The 25,092-nt window shown below is 34.6% G+C and overlaps 2 protein-coding genes across 2 annotated transcripts in view; both read left to right on the top strand.

Moving 5' to 3' along the window:
• LOC148948083 (uncharacterized) overlaps positions 1-879 on the top strand; it is a 53,657-nt gene extending 52,778 nt beyond the window's left edge. Inside the window, exon 3 of the mRNA XM_089096088.1 lies at positions 837-879. Coding sequence (XP_088952214.1) covers positions 837-879 — 43 coding nt within the window. The remainder of the gene's footprint in view (positions 1-836) is intronic.
• Positions 842-20,227, top strand: LOC148948082 (uncharacterized). The gene is made up of 5 exons (XM_089096087.1): positions 842-997; positions 2,823-2,987; positions 11,938-11,991; positions 17,979-19,475; positions 20,205-20,227. The coding sequence occupies exons 1-5, from the start codon at positions 952-954 to the stop codon at positions 20,225-20,227; spliced, it is 1,785 nt and encodes a 594-aa protein (XP_088952213.1). The 5' UTR covers positions 842-951.
• The last annotated feature ends 4,865 nt before the right edge of the window (positions 20,228-25,092 follow it).

Here is a 25,092-nt window from a genome sequence, read left to right as displayed (position 1 = left end):
TTTTACATTTAAATTTTCACCTTTAAGTGTAATTAAAGAATTTTATGAAATGTTGAAATTGGTTTCATAATAACATTGATAAAGATGACACAATAATTTGTTAAAAAAGTAATTTAAGACAAATCTAGACCTTGGCATAATTAAGTACAAGGAAGATTGTCATCTTTAGTTAAACAATCTATTAATTTATCAGTAGTATTTTACGCAAATGTTTTTACATTTTAATAAAGCCTATATTAAAAGACAAAATACATTTTTCTAGAAACATTTCGTCAATTGCTCGAGTTTCACTTCAGATTTGAATTTAAAATGCTTTAGAAGGTAATTACTAAATTTTGATTAAGTTTTTAATTGATAAATATAAGGCTATTACATAATATCTTTTTTTATTTAATTTTACCTCTATTTTCACATCCTTCAAGTCCTAAAAGTAAGAACTGCTAAATTTACTCTCTTGGAAAAACATAAAATGTACATAATTGGCCTACACTTTATTGTGTTTAAAGTATTAAAACCATGAATAAAGCTTTCATTTCTAGAATTGAATCAAATTTTCCAAATTTCGGCTCTAAAACTTTACTAACAGATGTACTTTGCTTTTTTACGGTGAAATTTTGTTATAACTTAAAATCTACAACTACTCTTGAACTTTAGTTGCATCAAAAAGACACTTTTAGAATTTTAGCACCCTCTAAAAAAATAATAATCAAATTTGCAATGTCTTTGACTGTTGAAGGAGTTGAGTTTTTTTATTTCAACTATATCAAGATAAAATCTGCTCTACAGTGGTTAAAAGTCATTATTAGTCATCAATCCTAATATCTTTTGTATTTTAGGACTCTTCTGACTGAAGTCTGTGTTGTATCCAAGTTTCAATGATAGTATTGTATTTCTCATAATTTGCATTAACTCCGTTCCAAGATCTTTCATAGATTAGCCACAATTTCTGAAATGGCCGATCCCATCACAGTTTCTGAGGATTATTTCATTAAAAACGGTAAGTTATACAGTTAATTTTTTAAATGTCAGAATAAAAGAAAAGCTACTTTGTTCTAGAAAATAATTATTTCTTTTTTTTTCCCTGCTCATTACGTGAGGCTAAGAAAATGTTTTTAACTGCATTTGTACTCTGATTTAACGATTAAGAGCTGAGTGGTGATAATAGTGGCTTCTTTGTGACGCAAAACACATTAAAACTCAATATATTATCTTTAATTTTTAAGTTTGGTGAGACAATTGATAGTGTGGTTGAAAAATTTTCTGTCAATCTTTTCTTTGTGCAGGGATGATGAACGAAATATTTCCACCAAATCAGGGGTAGTTATGGGGGCTCAGATGGGAATATCTAATCATAATACATGTAAGAGATGAATAAAGTTAGTTGAAATCAGCTGCTAAACTTTGTGAGACTATATATTATGTTTTGGGAACTAATGCAGAACCCCCAATTGAGTAGTATTTTTTTTACTTTTAACTTTTAATTGTCCATTTTTTGTGATTGTTAAGCTATAAAAAAATTTATTCAGTTGATCTGAATAAATTGACCAGAGGGAGGGAGGGCCAGGGGTCAGTTCCTGTGATTTATCATTGATAATTTTCGGGGCGCGGGAGGGGTAGCGGGCCATGGAGGACCAGGGGTCAGCTTCCACAAGTCTTAGGATAAAATATCGTTAATAAATTGATGTTTTATTTTTGGGGGGGGGTCAGGCCATGAAGGGCAGGGGATGGGTTGCCATAATTTTGGAATAAAATATCGCAATAATTTTTTTTTTTTTTGGGGGGGGGGGTCTTGTCATGGAGGGAAAGCCAGGGGTCAGCTTACTTGAGTTTTGGAGTAGAATACCTTTTATAGGTTTTTTGAGTTGGGGAGCGGGTTTTACTTATATAATCTGTGAAATATTTTCAAAACCCTTGCATAAGAACCTTATATGTCCCCTGGATATAACAAACAACACATGTCACAGGGCTCTATGGGTTTGTGTTCACACTGGAGTTTTTGTTAACTAATCTTTTGACTTATTTTAACAAAGTGGCTAACTAAAAAATTTCATAAAAATTCAATCGGATGGATTTGAAGTAAAGAAGGCAGGAGGGTTAGTTGCCCCCCTGGTCCCTTTTGATTTTTAAAAAGGGAACTAGAACTTCCACTCTCCGATAGGAAGAGCGCACGACGAAGTTATACGATCATTCCTTCCATAAAAAACATAAAAATCTGATGTTGCGTCTATTCTGGACAAAAAGAAAATCTCAAAAAGTTGAACCGCCCCGTTGGGGGAAAACGCGGTTGGGTTGGGATGGGAGAGGGGGGGGGCTAGTTTCCATCAAATTATTTTTTACACTCAAAAAGGGAACTAAAAAGTAAGATTTATAATCGAATGAGTCCCCTCCTAAATTTATACGACTATCTCTTCCATTAAAACCTTATATGTCCAGGGGGCATAACTTACAGCACTTGTCCGCAGGTTCTGGGGGGGGCTGTTTTATCCCTTCAGTTCTTCTTATATGATTTTTGGTCCATTCAAGACAACTACACTGATCCAGCAATTCGTTCTAGGTTATGAATTTCAGGTTTTAGTTTGTTCTATGTTAGTGAATTTTCTTGACTGTTTCTAATTTTCTTTTGCTTTATAAAAATTAGATTTTTTAAAACGATTTGTGAAACAAAAAAGCTGTATATATATCTAATTTTACGAATACATATGATGTTTGTATATTTACATTTTTACACGTAGCCTAACTAAAAAGAAAAGGCTGTCATATTTGCTTGGTAAGCTTTACTTTAGAATTTTTTTTATGTCTGTTTCATTGAAATTTTGTTTTAGAAATTGAAGATGCTTTACCAGGTGACAGCGAGAAGCCCTTTCATTTTCCAAACCGTCTTTTGTCACCAAAACGTGAAGATGTTCCTTTGCTTAATTTACCTAGCATATCAGGACCATGTAAATTTGAATACGATACCCAGGAATCCAAATGTTCTAACAATGAAGGTATATCTGAAACATTGTCTTTTTGTTGATTGAAATGTATTGGATAATATGTCATTGGACCAAAATAGGACAAAGGGACTTAATTTTATGATGGAAATTTTCTTTCATTTTTTTCCAATGTACAGGCGTACCGTTTTTGTAGTATTTTATGAATATTTTTATATTATCGCTCAAAAGTGGTTAGGTAGGTTTTATTGTCAAACACTACGTGGTAACAAACTGTAAATAAGGAGTAACCTGGCTCAGTAGCAACCGAAACCCTGAAAAATTGAGTTTTGATACCAATAAATTCATCAACAGCATTGCATTTTCATTAAGATTTCAAATATATAAGTTTGATTAAGTTTAGTAGTACCACTCAATTGTTATGATCCTGAGAAAATTTTCCTTATTTGAGAAAAAGGGAGAAACACCCTCTAAAAGTAAAAGAATTTTAATAATTATAAAACCGTCAAATTCAACGTATCAGAGAATCTTATTGTTGTGGTTTCAAGCTACTATCCGCAAAAATGTGGATTTTTTTATTTTTTGCCTGAAGAAACATTACTTGTGCGTGTTTATTTGTTTATGTTTTTGTTTTTATTTGTTTTTTTTTTGTTTGTTTGTTTTTTGTTTGATCGTATCGCCCCAGTGGTCCTAGAGTATCATTTAAGGTCAGTCAAGCGAAAATTAAATGTTTTAGTGTCTTTTCCAATAAGACTGGAGGGGGACTAGACCCCCTAGTTGACCTAGAAATTAAACACTAGGGGAATTTTGGAGAATTCTTATGTAATTTTTATTTTATATTTCTTGCTTTCTCTTTTCCGTCTCAATTTTACGCGCTGAGTTGTTAAGGGTAATAGCCTGGGTAAATTTTCACCGGGATTGAATTGTCTAAAGGATATATCCGTGATGAGGGTATTTCTCCGTGGAGGTGGTCCATATTTTTCGGGATTATTTAAAAAATGATTAGAAATTAAATAAAAAAAGTTTTTCCAGCTGGAAGCAAGGAACAACATTAAGAATTAAACGAACTTAAATTATTGCGTTATGAAGGGGATTGCCTCCTCCTCAACACCTCGCTCTTTACGCCAAAGTTTTAATTTTGTCCCAATTCTTTAAGAAGGGCTTCTAAAACACTATGTTCATTCAATTGGAACAAGAAGAAGCTTTTTTTCAAAAGTAGTAAAAACTTTAGTGTAAAGAGTGTGATATTGAGGAGGAGGGAACACGTAACTAAAAAGAAAAGCTGTCAGATTTGCTCAGTAAGCTTTATTTTAAATTTTTCTATGTCTATTTAAATTTTGTTTTAGAAGTTGAAGATGCTTTACCAGGTGACAGTGAGAAGTCCTTTTATTTTCCAAATCGTCTTTTGTCACCAAAACATGAAAATGTTCCTTTGCTTAATTTACCTAGCATATCAGGACCATGAAAATTTGATTACGACACCTGGGAACCCAGATGTTCTAACAATGAAGGTATATCTGAAACATTGTGTTTTTGTTGAGCGAGTTGTTGAGGAAGAAGTGTCAACCCCTTCATATACGTAATAAATTTTTTTCTTTCAAATTTTAATGTTGCTCCTTTCTTCCAGTTAAAAAAACTTGTTTTTTTAAATATAAATTTAGAAATAAGTCTGTCTATTATATTGATTTCAAGTTGAATTTGAATTAAGCAGAAAATTGGCTGTTAATATCTGAACTCACTAGAAGCTAGACTGAACTGCCTACCAGAGGCAACGCAATAGCGTTGCCTATAGTATAGGCCATACGGCTCCAATGTTTTTTTACTTTATTTTTTTTTTCAGAGGCACTTCATATGGAAGGGGTCGTCGTATAAACTTCAAAGGGGGCTCATTGGATTGGAAATCGAGAGTTCTAGTGCCCTTTTTAAGGGTTAAAAGTGATTGGAAGGCAACTAACACCCACGCCCACCATTTCCCCAAACATATCCAATCAAAATTTGATAGATCACCAATCAAAATGAGATAGCTTTTTTGTTCTACGTAGTTGATTTCCAGATATAAATAATGTTTTTGAGGAGGACACCCCCCCCCCCCACAGCCCTAAGGGCACGGGTTGTAAGTTGTGCCCTGGGGACATGAAAGGTTTTTATAGAAAGCTTTTCCGTTGAAACTTCAAAAAGGACTCATTAGATTAGAAATTCAACGGGCTAGTGCCCTTTTTAATAGTCAAAAGTGGTTGGAGGGCAACTAAACCCCTTCTCACACCCACTTTTTCTCCAAACACATCCAATCAAACTTTTTAAATTCCAATTTTATTCAACGTAGTTGAAAATTTGAGAAATTAAAATTTAAGAAAATTTGAGAAATCTCTGCTCTGGAAAATTTTCCTATAAAACACCGATTCTGGGGTCGGTTTGTGGATGATGTTATTTCTGTGTAGGAGCATGGAGGAGAGTCACTTAACTCCTTCCTAACTCATCTAAACACTTTGGACTCTAACCTTCAGTTCACGTTAGAAGTAGAACATAACCACAAACTTCCTTTTCTAGATGTTTTAATTTTCAATAAGTCTCCTGGCCTTGAATTTTCTATTTCTAGAAAGCCGACGCATAACGATAGGTATTTGCATTTTTCCTCCAACCACTCTCCCTGCATAAAAAGAGGAGTTGTTATTTCTTTAGTTGACCGTGTAATAAGAATATACTCAGAGCCTCACATAGACTGTGAATTGAACTATATTAAGAACATTTTATTTTGCAATGGATACCCTATAAAATTACTTGAGACCATTATAGGAAAAAGACAAAAACAGGCAGAAAAGAATGCATCAAATCCACAAACCCCAACAGATACTGTCCCATTGGCGGATGATAAAAAACTTTTCACTGTTCTACCCTATAGTCCAAAATTGAGTGACAAATTGGGGAAGAGGTTATCTGAACGTAAGTCCTCAATCGATAAGGCCATGAGGTTACGCCAAAGGCCTGAGGTTTTTGATTCCGCCTTGGCGCAACATGTGTACGAGAGTCCACACTATTTCATTTTGTTTGACGAAACCTCCATTGTTGCCCCCGTTAAAGGTCTCACGCAGGTTTTCAGGGAGGCAGTAAGTCCCATTTATGACAAAATTATAAATTCTGATCGTTTTTACATACATCCACAAAGTTATATTGTGCAATCGAATAGTCTCCGATAACAGTCAAACTGGAAAGCGATCAGCCTTTAAGAGTGCTTTACGCAAAATGAAATTCTGAAATGCCATTTAGATTTTTGTTTTTTATTCAGTTACCCTTTCACCGTTACTAGGAAAGGGTTGTCCAATTTTAGTTTGGTGTTTTTATTTATGTTTTGGTTTTTCTATTTTGATCAGTTTTATTCTGCACTGAGGACGGTCAAGAGGAGGTCTTGACCGAAATATTTGCATAATTTTTCAATTTTTTCACTGGCTGTTAATTGTCCTCGTTTTCTTCATTTCTTCGCGATTTTTTGTTTTATAATTTCCCCATGAGGGAGAGAAAAGGGTTCGAAAATAAAATTAAAACATATCGAAACATACTCTGTTTTTTCTTCAAACTTTTAAAACAAATTGAAAGCTTTATTTTTGTTTTCGGTTTATTGATTTTTGATAATTTGTTTTATTTGACTTTTTTACTCTGTAGGTTTTTAAAACATATTGAAAGATGTGTTTTTGTTTTGTTTTTCTAAGTTTGCATTTTTTGTTTTTTTTTATTTTTTTGCTCTTATTTAACTCTATAGAGTTTTAAATTCTAGGTCACTTTTCACCACACGTGTCTGGGATACACTTACAGGGAAATACGTCATTAGGTATTTTAAAAAATCCACCTACGAGTGGTTTCTCAAATGCTTGTGCATCAGAATCTGAAGGAAAAAACTTAAAAAATCAGAAAACTGGTTTGAAAAGTTGCCTACAAAGTAAAAAGTATAGAAAATTGGAAAGATATCAAAGAATTCATAAAGAGAAAAAAACATATAAATGTGAGGTATGTGATAAGATATTTTTTCAACTTGAAAATTTGAACACACATAAAAAAATTCATACTGGTGAAAAACCGTTTAAGTGTGATGTTTGCGATAAAACCTTTTCGCGTTAATCACATTTTAAATTTCATCAAAGAGTACATACAGGTGAAAAACCGTTTAAGTGTGACCTATGTGACAAGATGTTTTCTCGCGCTGCAAATTTGAACTACCATAAAAGAATTCATACGGATGAGAAGCCATTTAAGTGTAATGTTTGTGACAAAACCTTTTCTCATTCATCACATTTTAACCGACACAAAATAGTGCATACAGGTGAAAAGCCGTTTAAGTGTGATGTGTGTGACAAGACCTTTTCCCAACTTGATCATTTAAACACACATCAAAGAACCCATACCGAGGAAAAACCGTTTAAATGCGATGTATGTGACAAGACTTTTTCTCTCGCACAACCTTTGAAGATTCATCTAATATTACATACTGGTGAGAAACTCTTTAAATGTGATGTATGTGACAAGACCTTTTCTCTCGCACACAATTTGAACACTCATAAAAGATTGCATTCTGGTGAAAAACCGTTTAAGTGTGATATGTGTGACCAAACGTTTTCTCGAGCATCAATTTTGAACACCCATAAAAGAGTGCATTCTGGTGAAAATCCATTTATGTGTGATATTTGCGACCAAGTTTTTTCTAATGCATCAAATTTTAACGCCCATCAGAGGACGCGCACTGGTGAAAAAACATTTAGGTTTGATGTATATAAAAGAACCTTTTTGCGCTAAACAAATTCGAACTCCCATAAGAAAGGGCATACAAATGAAAAGTCATTTAAGTATGATGTTTGTGACCAAACCTTTTCTCGACCTGAAAATTTGAAAACACATAAAAGAATGCATAAAGGTGAAAAACCGTTTAAGTGTAACGTTTGCGACAAAACTTTTTCTCATTCTTCACATATGAACCGGCACCAAAGAATGTATACAGGTGAGAAGCCGTTTAAATGTAATGTATGTAATTCCTGTTTTTCTCGAAAGAGCAGCTTTAACAGCCATCAAAAATTGCATACGGGCTAATAGCCAATTAATGTTATGTATGTGAAAAGCGTTTCTCGCAAGCTTATGGTGTGGTTTGCGCTTTACTAAAATGAAAAAAAAGTCAGTTTAATTGACATATAATCATTTTAGGTATATTCCTTCAAGTTTTGATAATTTTGTATTTATGAAAGTAAGAAAAGTGAAAACATTTCATGCGTAGTTTGTTTTCAGTAAAGCACAAATTGTGTTCTGGTCTTAGGAAGGCATGGGGATTATCAGCCCTGTTCATGTTAATTTTTGCTCGTTTTTAGTATGACTTGACTATTAGTTGTAATATCTGTTCCGTTTGAGTTTCATTTATTTTTTTGAGCTCTTTGTTGTAATTTGTGTTCATTTTGAGTTTCATTTATTTATTGATGGTGATTTGTGGTAGCTATACACTTGGAAAATTATTTTTCTTTATTTTTGCTCATTGTTTGCTTAATTGAGCTCTTTACTTTTCTTTCAAAAACTTGATTTGTGGAAAAAGTTTCTTTAAATTAATTTCTGTTCTTTTTTTAATTGACATAGTCTTTTTAATGGAAAAAATAATATTTTATATCTTTTAAATATTCTCAGTTTTTTTCTATAAGAAGCCAAAGTATGGGCTGCACTTTACTAAAAAAAAATTATGTTTGATTTTTCGTTTTTTAAGGATAGTTTAATATTTGTTCGTTTTTTATTGATATAAATTTTTTCATGGAAAAAATAATATTTCATACCTATTAATTCTGCTCAAATTTTTTTTTATAAGCAGCCATAGTATTGGTCGCGCTTTGCTAAAAAAAGACTTTGCATTGTCAGTTTAATTGACATATTCTGATTTTAGGTATATTCCTTCAAGTTTTGATAATTTTTTATTTCTGAAAGTAAGAAAAGTGAACACATATCAAATGTATTTTGTTTTTAGTAAAGCACAAATTGTTTTCGGGTTTTAGGAAGGCATGGGAGTTATCAGTTGCCAAAGTTTACCACCGCGGAAAATTCTCCCCCGGTAATTAATCCCCTCCCCGTGCAAAATAAGGCTTTCTAAATTTAAGAATTTTATTTGAGTTTTATTTTATTTTATTTCCGCAGGGGGGTGGAATTTTGGTACTTGTGAATTATGCACCAATCATACAAATTTACGCTGTTTAAAACTCGAGACCACCTTTTTCTTTATTAGTTTTTTTTTAGCTTAGTGCGAGACAACACAAAGAAAAGTGACAGAATATATGGCAAACATATAATTTGGGCTATATATGTGCACATAAGGGGGGGAGGGGGTAAAGTATTTGGGCAGTTTGAAGTCACAAAACAATGCTTTCTAGGTATGGCCACTAAAAAATTTCAGAAGAATAGCAAGGTGTCTGGAAAATTAGTTTACTAAAAAAAAATCCCAGTATAAAGTAAATGTATTGTTTTCAAGTGTTTTTGCTAGTGTTAAGTGCTTTTTTTCAATGACCATTTGCCAAGTATTAAGTACTATTATTATGTTGATGTTTTGTTTCATGATGATCGCTGATCAAAGTATGTTATTGTGCCTTTCATTTATGTTATTTTACTATATTCATGGCCGTATATTTGGCTTTAAAATCTACTTCTCTATCTATCTATTTAATATGCAGAATACTTGCACCAAACACATTTTGCATGCAGACCAGCTCTACTTGCCCCCCCCCCCTAATATGCAAATCTATAGCCCAAGTTTATTTCTAAAGCAACGAACAAACTAACGTAAAAACTGGTATGTTCTCGAATTTACACAGCATAAATTTGAGTGAGTGGCGCATAATACACAAGCACCAAAATTCCTCCCCCCCCCCTACGGTGATAAAAAAACTCAAACAAATATTGCAAATTTGGAAAGCCTTATTTTCCACGGGGGGGGGGGTATTTTCCAGGGAGGTAAACGCCTAGAACCGGGGTTATCAGCCCTGCTCGTGTTATTTTTTTTTTTTTTTTTAGTTTGACTCGGCTATTTATTTTAATTTCTGTTCCTATTGAGTTTCATTTATTTATTGATGGTGATTTGTGGTAGTTTTACCCTTAAAAGATGGTGTTATTTTATTTTTGCTTCCGTTTTATTTTGCTGTTTTATCCCTTCAGTTCTTCTTATATGATTTTTGGTCCATTCAAGACAACTACACTGATCCAGCAACTCGTTCTAGGTTATGAATTTCAGGTTTTAGTTTGTTCTATGTTAGTGAATTTTCTTGAATGTTTCTAATTTTCTTTTGCTTTGTAAAAAGTGGATTTTTTAAAACGATTTGTGAAGCAAAAAAACTGTATATAGATCTGATTTTATGAATACATATGATGTTTGTATATTTACATTTTTACACCTAGCCTAACTAAAAAGAAAAGGCTGTCATATTTGCTTGGTAAGCTTTACTTTAGAAGTTTTTTTTGTGTCTGTTTCATTGAAATTTTGTTTTAGAAATTGAAGATGCTTTACCAGGTGACAGCGAGAAGCCCTTTCATTTTCCAAACCAACTTTTGTCACCAAAACGTGAAGATGTTCCTTTGGTTAATTTACCAAGCGTATCAGGACTATATGAATTTGAAGACGATACCCAGAAATTCAAACTTTCTTACAATGAAGGTATATATGAAACTCTGTTTTTTTGTTGATTGAAAAGCTTACTGAGCAAATCTGACAGCTTTTCTATTTTTCCCAATGTGCAGGCGTTTGCCAAACCGTTTTTGCTGTCTTTTATGAACATTTTTAATTTTCGCTCAAAAGTGGTTGGGTAGGTTTTATTATCAAACAGTTCGTGGTAACAAACTGTAAATAAGGAGTAACCTGGCTCAGTAGCAACCGAAACTCTGAAAAATTGAGTTTTGATACCAATAAATTCATCAACAGCATTGCATTTTCATGCAGATTTCAAATATATAAGTTTCATTAAGTTTAGTAATACCACTCAATTGTTATGATCCTGAGAAAATTTTCCTTATTTGAGAAAAAGGGGTAAACACCCTCTAAAAGTAAAAGAATTTTAATAATTATAAAACCATCAGATTCAACGTATCAGAGAATCTTATTGTTGAAGTTTCAAGCGACTTTTTATTATTTTTTTGCCTGGAGAAACATCACTTGTTTATGTCTATTTATTTATTTTTTGTTTTTTATTTGTTTTTTTTTTCGTTTGTTTTTTGTTTGATCGCATCACCCCAGTGGTCCTGGAATATCATGTAAGGGGTCATTTAATTGAAAATGAAATGTTTTAGTGTCCTTTCCAAAAAGACTGGAGGGGGACTTGACCCCCTAGTTACCATAGAAATTAAACACTAGGGAAATTTTACAGAATTCTCATGTAATTTTTTTTTATTTCTTGCTTTCTCTTTTCCGTCTCAATTTTACGCGCTGAGTTGTTAAGGGTAATAGCCTGGGTAAATTTTCACCGGGATTGAATTGTCTAAAGGATATATCCGTGATGAGGGTATTTCTCCGTGGAGGTGGTCCATATTTTTCGGGACTATTTAAAAAATGATTAGAAATTAAATAAAAAAAAGTTTTTCCAGCTGGAAGCAAGGAACAACATTAAGACTTAACGAACTTAAATTATTGCGTTATGAAGAGGATTGCCGCCTCCTCAACACCTCGCTCTTTACCCCAAAGTTTTAATTTTAGCCCAATTCTTTAATAATCTTCTTTAAACAATTCTTTAATTCTTTAAGAAAAATAAGAAGCTTTTTTTTCAAAAGTAGTAAAAACTTTAGTGTAAAGAGCAAGATATTGAGGAGGAGGAAACACGTAACTAAAAAGAAAAGCTGTCAGATTTGCTTAGTAAGCTTTATTTTAAATTTTTCTATGTCTATTTAAATTTTGTTTTAGAAGTTGAAGAGGCTTTACCATGTGACAGGGAGAAGTCCATTTATTTCACAAATCTACTTTTGTCACCAAAACGGGAAAATGTTCCTTTGCTTAATTTACCTAGTATTTCAGGACCATGTAAATTTGATTACGACACCTGGGAACCCAGATGTTCTAACAATGAAGGTATATCTGAAACATTGTGTTTTTGTTGAGCGAGTTGTTGAGGAAGAGTCAACCCCTTCATATACCTAATAAATTTTTTTCTTTCAAATTTTAATGTTGCTCCTTTCTTCCAGTTAAAAAACTTGTTTTTTTAATATAAATTTAGAAATAAGTCTGTCTATTATATTGATTTCATGTTGTATTTGAATTAAGCAGAAAATTGGCTGTTAATACCTGAACTCACTAGAAGCTAGACTGAACTGCCTACCAAAGGCAACGCAATAGCGTTGCCTATAGTATAGGCCATACGGCTCCAATGTTTTTTTACTATATTTTTTTTTTCAGAGGCACTTCATATGGAAGGGGTCGTCGTATAAACTTCAAAGGGGGCTCACTGGATTGGAAATCGAGAGTTCTAGTGCCCTTTTTAAGGGTCAAAAGTGATTGGAAGGCAACTAGCACCCCTTCCACACTCACCATTTCCCCAAACACATCCAATCAAAATTTGATAGATCAAATTTGATAGATCACCAATCAAAATGAGATTGCCGTTTTGTTCTACGTAGTTGATTTCCATATATAAATAATGTTTTTAAGGAGGACACTCCCCCCCACAGCCCTCAGGGCAAGGGTTGTAAGTTGTGCCCTGGGGACATGAAAGGTTTTATAGAAATCTTTTCCGTAGGAACTTCAAAAAGGACTCATTAGCTTAGAAATTCAACGGGCTAGTGCCCTTTTTAATAGTCAAAAGTGATTGGAGGGCAACTAACCCCCTTCTCACACCCACCTATTCTCCAAACAGATCCAATCAAAATTTTGAAATACCAATTTTATTTAACGTAGTTTAAAATTTGAGAAATAAGGTCTTTGAGGTTGAACCCCCCCCCCCTCCAACAACCCTCAGGGCAAGGGTTGTAAGTTATGGCCTGGGGGCATGTAAGGTTTTTTTAGAAAGGGTTGTCGTAGAAACTTCAAAAAGGGCTCATTCGATTGGAAATTAAAATGGCTAGTACCCTTCTTAATAGTCGAAATGATTGGAACGCATCTAACACTCCTTCCACGTCCAATATTTTCCCAAACACATCCAATCAAAATTTTGAGATAACCATTTTGTTCAACGTAGTTGAAAGTTCTGGAAATTATATCTTTGGTTAGGACACTCCCGCCACTGTCTTCAGCGCAAGGGTTATAAGTTATTCCCTGGGGGCATATATGGATCTTATGGAAGGAATGCTCGTATAAAATTCAGAGAGGGCTCATTTGATTGGAATTTGAAAGCTCTAGTTCACTTTTTAATTGTCAGAAGATATCAGAGGGTAACCAGCCCCCCCCCCCCACGCCTCTTTTCCCCAAATGTATCCGATAAAAACTTTCCAACGCCATTTGATGAAAATTTTGAGATAGATGTTTTGTTAAAAATAGTTCAAAGGTCGGGTAAGAAAAACTCAGTTTTCAATACAGCCCCCCCCCAGGGCCCGGGAGAAGGTGCTGTCGGTTTTGCCTTAAAGGCATGTATGGTTCTCGTGAAACGGATTCTCGTATAAACTTCATGAAAAGCTCATTTGATTGGAAATTAAAAGTTACAGTTCACTTTTTAGTGTCAAGAGATTTAAGAGCAACTAGCCCCCCCCTTCGGTCCGTTTTCCCCAAACCCATCTGCTCCCAATTTTGATGTAGGCAGTTTTTTGTAAATTGTTGACAAATTAGATAACAAAACTCCGGTGTCGTTCTAAGTTTCATTAATTTCTTCAATAGCAAAATATTTTTTAATTTTAAGCTTGATTTTTATATTCAATCAAAGTATTACTCGCTTCAAGATCTATTTATTCATTTATATTATTACTTGTAGTGTCTTTTTTGCTTTGATTTGTTTCGGGTTTCATTTATTCTTTAATAGTAATTTCTGGTCGTTTTTAACAAGTATTTGTATCTGCTGTGCTTGAGTTTATAAAGGCCTTTACTTTTATTGGAAAAAATTTGTTTTTATAAAATCAATATAGCTAAAAGAACATAGCGAGTCCTATTGTATTTGTAAAAACGATGAAAGTCATGTTTTCTTTGGTCGTTCAAATAGTATTTTAAATAGGGATAAATTCTTTTAAAAGACGATAAATAACAACGACTAAAAATACCGGATATTTGCTGCTGACAGTGTCACTGAATGTGCGATCGAAGTATCCAGAATTTTTTTGTCATTGCTTTTCACTGTTTATTCCTATTAATAATAATAATAATAATAATTTATTTTTAACCCACTGTACAATAAATGTAAAATAGTGGAGTAATACAAACAACAACAAAAAAAGAAAAAGAACAACGACAATCTAACCACAAATATAATCACTAATAAAAAAAACGGATAAGACTGTGATGTGGGCCCAACCGAAAACTAGCATCCTGACGGATCTTCGCTTGCACCGTTTCAAGCGAGGACAGAATTGCTGTTGCACCATAACGACCAACAAGGCGCCTAGTGCGCACAGCAAGCGGCAAATACAATGGGAACTTACAGTATCTAAAATAATTAACCTTCATTTGTTTCAAATCATGCTTAGTAAAAAGCGGATACAGCCCAGAAGTGGATAAAATCGCATGGTCACAGAAACTACAGTAGAGTTTAGCAAGACCATGCCTATTAAAACCTCCACGATTTGCAACTATTTTCGCATAACCAGCTTTAAGCTTATCCTTCGAATCACAAATAAATTTACGCCGGATGCTTCCTACGGATTCACATATGGAAATACCAAGCCATTTGATAACAGGGACACTAGGTACCATAAAGGTGTTGCAAGCAAGGGGAGTAGCAGGGGGGTTAACAGCGTTGAAGAGTAAATATTCACATTTCGAAGTATTTAATGATAGGCCTATTTCACTAAGCATAGATCCAACCATGCTAACATTCCGTTCAAGCCTCCTTTTGGAACGACTAATCAGGAGGAGGTCATCAGCATATGATAAATAAGACACTTCCGAAAAACCAAAAAAACAACTGGAGGGAATCTTATTAATCACACTCGAAATACAAGCATTAAAAACATGAGGCGAAAGAACTCCTCCTTGCCTAACCCCGCATTTAACAGGAATATTTCCAAAAGCACATCCATTCGATCTCAATCTCACATATGAATTCGAATACCAAAAACGTAGCAGAGAAATAATCGATGGGTTTATACCAAGCTGATGTAAAGAATAAAAAGCCTGAGGGTGCACAACACTGTCGAAAGCTTTAGATATGTCTAAAGCACATATGTAATGATTGACCTTTCGTTTGTGCATCCTTAAAAAGGAGAGCAAGCACCCGATGTGCGTGTTGACAATATATCCCCTTTATAAATCCAAACTGATTAGCATAATATTTCACAAAATCAATAATATAAGGAAGAAGAACATATTCAAAAAGTTTGCTAATATTGAAAGCGACAGTAATAGGCCTATAAGAATCACATTTATTTACGTCTTTTCCTCTCTTTACAATTGAGGTAAAAGTACCACATAGGAAACTATCAGGCACTAAATAACAGCAAAGACACATTTGAAAAAGTAGCTGTAAATGTTTTACTAGTTCCCGAGAATCTTTCCGTAAATGAAAAACACTTATACCATCAATATCAATAGACTGAGACTTCAGCCGCCTGATCAAATCAGTAATTATATCAGCTGACACAGGAGGGACGTGCTTTCGTTGCATTTTTTCGGGAAGGCACTTGGCAAGGAGTTGGGAATATTGGCTATGTACAACGAAATTAACACGGGAAAAAATATTAGAATAATGTTGGATCCAAGCTGATTGCGGAATAGTATCACTCTTATAATCAGTAAACTTAGAAGAATCCGTCACAAACTTCCACTCTTTCGAACTGTTTGGAAAATTAACTCCAGCTTCACGGACGGACCGCAGTTGTCTTTTATAAGCCGTTTTTGTTTTACATTTAATATCAAAAACAGTACCACGAGAGGGACGCCCACAAGCAATCCAAATACGTAACCATAGCTTGGCCTGATTTTTCACTTTTTTTAAAAGAGGGTCATAATTCCAAACAAACTTTTGCGTGTTGGACCAAATACGTTCAATTGGGACAGCTACTTGTTCGGTCATTTCACAGTTCATGTCACCCATTAGTAGCCAATCATAACCAAGTTTCTCAATACCCGATACCAAATTTTCCAATTTTTTGCACGCTTTAACAAAATGGGTGAATGGCGCAAGATTATTCTTATTATGCGGCAAATAAACATTAACTAGTACAAGATCACCAATCCTGACGGCTAAATAAATATCATCAGATCCGTAACACTGTGGGGAAAGGGAAGAGAGTTTCCGATTCAGCACGCAAGCCAACCCACCGGAGGGTCGACCACGAGTTCTTTGGGCATTTGTAGAAAAAACTATGTGGCTGGGGCTACGTCGAAGGAAATTTACGCTCACAGCCGGCAATAAATGTTCTTGAAAAAGGACTACATCAAATGTATCAAGAAAATTATCAATACAAATGTCATATCTTTGGTCCCATTAATATTAAAAGAACAAATAGAGATAGGCAAAGATATCATTTGGCAATACCTTTGGTAGCAATAGCACGCAACTTGGGACATCGCAAACTATATGACACATGGTCTCCACCACAGTTAGCGCATTTAGGGTACAACTGACAGGGAGAGTCCTTTGATGATTCGTAGGGATTGGAGCATCGGGAGCATTTCACGACTGGGCTTCTGCAATTGGCAACTGTGTGGTCAGGAGAATGGCATGTATGGCAACAACGCGGTATCAGAAGATACTCAAAAATCACTCAAAAAGTCATAATCAACTTTCAATCCAGTTTTAATGGCATTAATATTAGTTGCAACATCTACAAACGAAATTCTGAGTGCATGGGAAGTTCCAAGCCTTGTTACGTCAGAGACTCCAGGGTATTCAGTAAGGCGAGAGATATCGTAATCAGTGCCTATACCCTTTAATAGACCAAAATATTTCTTTTCGATAAATTTGGCTTTAGAGTTCGCTGAGGGCACAGCCTTGCAAAAATCATTCACGGCCACATTATCGATTCTTACAACAAGTTTATCGTTAGATGACCGTATGCTGCTAATTGCCTCATGACCGGAGATCTTGTCAATTACCTCTACGTTTTGCTGGGTTATTCAAAACCTTAGGCAGATTCGAGATAACAACTGTGGCTAGATTATCATTCGCGGGGACAGTAGATAATGCCGGGAAATTCATATCATAATTTGTGAGCTTAGAATCAATAACTTCTAGAGTTCGGCCAATTTTATTAATCTTGGTAGCTAAGCGTGAATATGCTACAGCCGATATGGTAGGAACATCGGTTGGAAGTCGGATCAGATAAATAGGAATAGTTATGTTCTCAGAATCACATTTCCGGATTAAATCAATCATATCTCTGATATTGTTTGTAATTGCTTTATTGCCAACGCGCTTAGGACAACAGTCGTCTGGAACTGTAGCTGAATAAAGTTTAATCCTTGCAGTTGAAACAGCCGAATTCTCGAAAAAATCAACCGCATTAGTGGCTATCCCTAAAAATTTACTTTCAACATATAATGTCTATTCTATTAGCTCTTTATATTTTAGTTACAGTAATTCCTCATAATTGTTGTAATAGCTCCTATCTATCACTTAGGGTTTGATTTACCTCTCGGTATACTTTTGATCGGTTAGTATTTATTTTTCGCACTTTCGTTGCATTAGAATAACTGATTTTAAAAGCTAAATATAAGTTTCACCATGAGGGAGAGAAAAGGGTTCGAAAATAAAATTAAAGCATATCGAAACATACTCTGTTTTTTCTGCAAACTTTTAAAACAAATTGAAAGCTTTATTTTTTGTTTTCGGTTTATTAATTTTTGATTATTTGTTTTATTTGACTTTTTTTACTCTGTAGGTTTTTAAAAAATTTTGAAAGATGTTTTTTTGTTTTTTTTTAAGTTTTTATTCTTTTTTTTTTTGCTGCTATTTAACTCTATAGAGTTTTAAATTTTAGGTCATTTTTCACCACACGTGTCTGGGATATGTGACACGGTATGTGATAAGATATTTTTTCAACTTGGAAATTTGAAAACACATCAAAGAATTCATACTGGTGAAAAACCATTTAAGTGTAATGTTTGCGACAAGACCTTTTCTCATTCATCATGTTTGAACCTGCACCAAAGAGTGCATACAGGTGAGAAGCTGTTTAAATGCGATATATGTGACAAGATGTTTTCTCGCGCTGCAAATTTGAACTACCATAAAAGAATTCATACGGATGAGAAACCGTTTAAGTGTAATGTTTGTGACAAAACGTTTTCTTATTCATCACATTTTAACAGACACAAAATAGTGCATACAGGTGAAAAGCAGTTTAAGTGTGATGTATGTGACAAGACCTTTTCTCTCGCAGGAAATTTGAACACTCATATAAGATTGCATACTGGTGAGAAACCGTTTAAATGTGATGAATGTGACAAGACCTTTTCTCTCGCACATTATTTGAACACTCATAAAAGATTGCATTCTGGTGAAAAACCGTTTAAGTGTGATGTGTGTGACCAAGCTTTTTCTCGAGCATACAGTTTGAAAACCCATAAAAGAATGCACACTGGTGAAAAGTCATTTAAGTGTGATGTATGTGACAAAACCCTTTCTCAATCATCATATTTGAACACCCATCAAAGAGTGCACACGGGTGAGAAGTCGTTTAAGTGTGATGTATGTGACAAGACCTTTTCTCGACCTGAGCATTTGAAAACACATACAAGAATGCATACGGGTGAGAAACCGTTTAAATGTGATGAATGTGACAGGACATTTTTTCTCGCACAAAATTTGAACACTCATAAAAGATTGCATACTGGTGAAAAACCGTTTAAGTGTGATGTGTGTGATAGGACATATTCTTTCGCACAAAGTTTGAACACTCATAAAAGATTGCATACTGGTGAAACACCGTTCAAGTGTAATGTTTGTGACAAAACCTTTTCTCATTCATCATATTTGCATCGGCACCAAAGAGTGCATACAGGTGAGAAGCCGTTTAAGTGCGATGTATGTGACAAGACCTTTTCTCTCGTAGGAAATTTGAACACTCATTTAAGATTGCATACTGGTGAGAAACCGTTTAAATGTGATGAATGTGACAAGACCTTTGCTCTCGTACATTATTTGAACACTCATAAAAGATTGCATTCTGGTGACAAACCGTTTAAGTGTGATATATGTGACCAAGCTTTTTCTCGAGCATACAGTTTGAACACCCATAAAAGAATGCACACGGGTGAGAAGCCGTTTAATTTTGATGTTTGTGACCAAACCTTTTCTCGATTTTCATATTTGAACACCAATAAAAGAGTGCACACGGGTGAGAATCTGTTTAAATGTGGTGTATGTAACAAGACCTTTTATCGACCTGAGCATTTGAAAACACATAAAAGACTGCATACGGGTGAGAAACTGTTTAAATGTGATGACTGTGACAAGACATTTTTTCTCGCACAAAGTTTGAACACTCATAAAAGATTGCATACTGGTGAAAAACCGTTTAAGTGTGATGTGTGTGACCAAACCTTTTCTCAAGCAGGACATTTGAACAAGCATCAAAGAGTGCATACAATTATTTAAGAAAGCAAGAAAAGTGTAAATATTTCAAACGTTTTTGTTTTTAGTTAAGCGCAAATTGTGTTCTGGTTTTGAGAAGGCATGGGGTTATAAGCCCTACTCATGTTAATTTTTGCTTATTTTGAGTTTGACTTGGCTATTTATTTTGATTTGTGTTCCTTTTGAGGTTCATTTATTTATTGATGTTTTGTGTAATGATGATTGATATTTTGTTTCATTTAAGTGTTTTATGATGATCGCTGATCAAAGTATGTTATTGTGTCTTTCATTTTTGTTATTTTACTATATTCATGGCCGTATATTTGGCTTTAAAATCTACTTCTCTATCTATCTATTTAATATGCAGAATACTTGCACCAAACACATTTTGCATGCAGACCCGCTATACTTGCCCCCCCCCTTAATATGGAAATTTATTGATGGTGATTTGTGGTAGTTTTACCCTTAAAAGATGGTGTTATTTTATTTTTGCTCATTGTTTGCTTAATGGATCTCTTTACTTTTCTTTGAAAAATATGTTTTTAGTGGAAATAGTTTTTTAAATTAATTTCTGTTCTTTTTTTTTTCATAGTCTTTTTAATGGAAAAAATAATATTTTATATCTTTTCAGTGTTCTTCTACAAGAATCCATAGTATGGGTTGCTATTTTTAGGTTAGAGAAACTTTTTCAACAATTTTTAATCTTGACAAAAACAGTATTTTTTCATTTAAATTTATAGCTTCTGAAATTGACCTGAAAAATAAAACTTAATATCATTCCCAAAAGATTCTATCTATACTCTTTGACTACTTGGATACGCTTTCACTCTTTTTATTTATTTAAATTGTAAGAGCCGAAATAGTAATAGTAGTATCCACAAACGTTTCAACTTAATACCCCGGTCGTGCTCGATATATTTCTGTAGTGTCTTTTTTGCAAAAATAAACACAAAGCCGTTTGATTTAGTTTGAAGCAAAAATTAGTTTTAAAACAAAATGGGCCAATTACAATTGCACTTATTGCCACTACCCATTTTTGAGTATTTGCTGATTCATCCTTTACGCTTAGTATCTTGTGATTTAATTTAACAGCTTGCCCCCTAATATTCTCTGAAAGTTTCTACTAAACTTACGTAGTAAGGTAAGTATTTATGTAATAGATACATATATTTGATACCGTTACTGATGTATTTAATGTACCCCCTTTTGACTACCTCGATTCACATTATGATTTTGTTATGTTTGCCATGAAAGTTTCAACTTCATACACCTAACTGTTCTCGAATACTTCAGAAATGTTGCTTTGACAACATCAAATCACATAGTATTATTTGGCTTAGTTCAAAGTTCCTCTTAGCATGCATTTGAATTTTCCACTTAGTACTCCTATTCGTTCTCTATATAAAGTAAGAGGTGTATTTCGTGACCAAGATGCATGCAGTGTCTTTTGAGTTACATGAACATCCCTTAACTTCCTAACCTTCGACTTAATAACTTCAATCAAATACACTTTCACTCTTGAGATATCGAAAATATGCCCTTTTAACAATCTTAATGCAGGTTTTTCATTGAATTTATTTCAGCATCATTCTCAACACTCCTTGAAAGTTTTAACATGCTAGCCTTAGATGTTCTTCAGTAGTCAAAGCAGGGCCATCATGTATTGGGGAGGGAGGGGGATGCCCTCAAATATTTTTGTCACTCGGTAAAAAAAAGAAGTCGGTAAAATCGTGGGGCTTTGTGCCAGGATTTTTCCGACGCCGCTAAATTTTTTTGTTCGGTTCAATAAAAACCACGGAAATACTGATGTGTCATCTACAGACATTTCAAACTTGATTGGTAAATGCAGCATTTTTACGGACTCCTGCCGTAATCTTATAGATGGTTCCACAATTTTCCATTTCACTGATTAACAGTCTTAAAAAAGTGGCCATAATCTAAATGATATGTAATATAATATTAAATGATATGTACCAAATTCTGAAATTTTTGTTGACTTATATTTACTTTTTTTTGTGTGGCTTTTGACCGTAAGGTGTTGATTTGACCCGCCTGGGCGTTTAATAGCAATTTTTCAGAAATAAAATCTTATATTATAGGTAAATCCTCTGCATTCACATAGTTTCTTTTAGTTTAGGACCAGAGAATGCTACCCCCCTAAACAGTCCGCAAGGGATTGTCTTTAATACCATGCAAATGCTATATGGGCTACATACGCAATATATAAACAATGGGGAATTTGTTTAGTCTACAGCTCTTGTCCCTGAGGTTTTAAAGTCTTTCCGACCCTTAATGTATAGCTACGGGATCTCTCAATTATTTTGAACAAAAGGGTAATTTAAGAATTTTTTTGAATATTTTTGCTAGAAAAATGCACATTGTTCATTTTCGCGTTCAACTGGTGTCTATCTCAAATCAAGTTATCGGGAATATTGTAAATATGATTCGCCACAAAATTATGATTGCCATTCCTAGGGATTTACCACTAGTTCCAGTGATTGCCTACAGAAAAAATCACCAAATTAGCATATACATCACTAGATTATTGATGAAAATCACTAAATAAACCAAAAAATCACTTAAATATAATAATTTTTATTTGAACAGGCAGTAATCTTACACAGTATATTTAAAAGCTTAAAGCGGCGTTCACATGCGTGTCTAGCCATAATCAGTGTCTATAACACATGTCTAGCCAGAATTCAATGTCTAGGAAACGACCTTTCACAAGTAAAATTCGGTGCTTGGCTATACATACTAGACACTGCGCTTAGCTAGACACGCTTAGCTAGACACAGAGTTCTAGCGGCTAGAACAAATGTCTAGGATTTTCGATTATAGCCAATCAGCGTGCTGCAAATTTCACTACTTTCATCTGTATTTACATTTAAAAATTGAAAGTAATTTTTGAAATAAAATATAGTAAAAATATGTGGCACATGGAACAGAAATAAATCCAAATATTGGGAAGAACTTATTGTTTATAACCAATGATACTTTAAAGCCCAGCTCCCACTAGCGCCCAAGAATCCAAAACATTTACTTTAGCGCCCAAGAACCCATAGCGCCCACAGCTCCCAACTTGAAAGATAAATACAAGCACACCCAAGTATCAATTCATAAAGCCAAATACTGTTATTTTACCTTTTGTACTGCAAAGTCTTCTTTCTTCTGTAAATGGCGGTTAAAAAAATTATTATCTTAACTTAAGTTTGTAAATCACAAATGGTGTTGACATGCATAGAAGAATTCTACCAAACATTAGAGTCAGCCATCCAGTGTGTCAGCAAAGGGAGCTTGGCATAGAGAGATAATGTCAAGTTAAAAGAGGGGAAATTTAGTTCCTGTCGGTAAACACATTTCGTAGAGACATATCAAGTTACAAGAGGGATATAGTTTGGTTTTATTCATGGCATTCAGAAATATTTCAAATATGTCTTTCATGTTTGGGTTCTGATAAATTAAAAATTCTTGTGTTACGTGCATACGGGCGTTGGCCCTGCTTGGGCTTATGCTGCCCTATACAGTGTTTTTATCAAGTGAAAAATAATTCATACTTATATTGTCAGCCAAATAAGTATTCAAATAATCAATTTATTGTCAGTACAGTTTTATTTTTAACTTTGGCGCTAGATTCAAAGGTAAATATAAACCTTTGCTGAAACCGGATCTAGCTTCCAGGATCAAAGCTTTGATACTTTAGCTCCTCAGCTTCCAGAGTCCAAGCGCCCAGGATCAAAAAAGAGCTTTAGACTTTGGGCCTGGGAGCTTATCCTCAAAATTTCAGCTCAATCCGATCAGTCCTTCCCTATTTTCCAAAAACCAAATATCAAGTTTTGTGGGAATTTGCTTGCGTCAAAAATAGATACTGGACGCTAAAATAATAAATCCGTTAGTGTCTGTGGTACAATGGTCGCTGTTCCTGACTGTCAGGCGGGAGATCCGGGTTCGATTCACTGTCAGAGAAAATTTTTTATAAACTGAATTTATAGTTTAAAAAAGAAACTCAGTTTCTTTTTTAAATCCAATCTATTACTTGGATTTAAAAAAGATGGAAAGATGGAAAAAAAATTTTTATTTGATTTCTGATTGTTACGAAATAATGGCGGGAAATCCCCCTCAGTAGAATTCTTTTGTGTATACCCGCACCATCTGTGATTTGCTAACTTGAGATATGATATTTGGCTTCTGTCGGCAAACACATTTCGGAGAGACATATCAAGCCACAGGAGAGATCAACTGTGGGTTCTTTCTGGGCGTTCAGAAATATTTCCAATATTTCATTCATTTTTGGGTTCTGATAAATTAAAAATGCTTGTATTACATGCATGCGGGCGTTGGCCTTGCTTGGGCTTATGATGCCCTATACCGTGTTTTTATCAAGTGAAAAATAATTCATACTTATATTTTCGGCCAAATAAGTATTCAAATAATCAATTTATTGTCAGTATAATTTTATTTTTTACTTTGGGCGCCAGATTCAAAGGTAAATAAACACCAGATCGTATGGGATTTTGCAGGTTCGTGAGTTCCTTGCGTTTTTTATTATTTGCCTCCAGTAAAAATCGCTATTTAAAGAAGAAAGAAGAATTTCTGTACCAAATTTAAAATAACTTGATATTTGGTTTTATGAATTGATACTTGGGTGTGCTTGTATTTATCTTCCAAGTTGGGCGTTGTGGGCGCTATGGGTTCTTTGGCGCTAAAGTAAATGTTGCTTTGATCCTGGAAGCTAGATCCGGTTTCAGCAAAGGTTTTTATTTACTTTTGAATCTGGCGCCCAAGTTAAAAATAAAATTATACTGACAATAAATTGATTATTTGAATACTTATTTGGCTGAAAATATAAGTATGAATTATTTTTCACTTGATAAAAACACTGTATAGGGCATCATAAGCCCAAGCAAGGCCAACGCCCAAAGGCCCAAGCAAGCAAAGGTTTATATTTACCTTTGAATCTGGCACCCAAGTTAAAAATAAAATTATACTGACAATAAAAATAAATCGAACAATCGAAAATAAATGTGGTCTGCTTCAAGGGGAAGGCTCGTAGACCCCTCCTTCTCCCATTTCTGAGGGGGGGGGGTAATTTTGGAGGGATAACCAAAAATGCTCAGAATCGAAAATAAAGCGTGATCTGTCTCAAGGGGAAGGCTCAGCGGCCCCTCCTTCCCCCATTTCTGAGGGCAGGGGAGGTGGGGGGGAGTCAATTTGGGGAGAGGGTGGGTCAATTTTGGAGGTTACTCAGAAACGAAAATAAATGGGATCTGCCTCAAGGGGAAGGCTCAGAGGCCCTTCCTTCCCCCATTTCTGAGGGCAGGGAAGGGGGGGTCAATTTTGGAGGAAAAAAAAAAATTCGCAGAATTGAAAATAAAGCGTGATCTGCCTCAAGGGGACGGCTCAGCGGCCCCTGCATCCCCCATTTCTGTGGGCAGGGGGGTCAATTTTGGAGGGAAAACCAAAAATACTCAGAATCGAAAATAACCGGGATCTGCCTCAAGGGGAAGGCTCAGAGGTCC

The sequence above is a fragment of the Artemia sp. Qi Xiang Cuo genome, chromosome 10 (assembly GCF_049724085.1).
Source record: "Artemia sp. Qi Xiang Cuo chromosome 10, ASM4972408v1, whole genome shotgun sequence".
Lineage (NCBI taxonomy): Eukaryota > Metazoa > Arthropoda > Branchiopoda > Anostraca > Artemiidae > Artemia > Artemia sp. Qi Xiang Cuo.
This window is presented reverse-complemented; position numbering and strand designations above follow the sequence as displayed.

What these genes read in the sequence shown, in the direction of transcription:
- LOC148948082 (XM_089096087.1), top strand. Translation starts at nt 952, where the DNA reads ATGGCCGATCCCATCACAGTTTCTGAGGATTATTTCATTAAAAACG. An exon ending in CAAATGTTCTAACAATGAAG is followed by an intron (nt 2,988 to 11,937) that starts GTATATCTGAAA and finishes CTAGTATTTCAG; the next exon opens with GACCATGTAAATTTGATTAC. An exon ending in CAGATGTTCTAACAATGAAG is followed by an intron (nt 11,992 to 17,978) that starts GTATATCTGAAA and finishes TTTAAATTTTAG; the next exon opens with GTCATTTTTCACCACACGTG.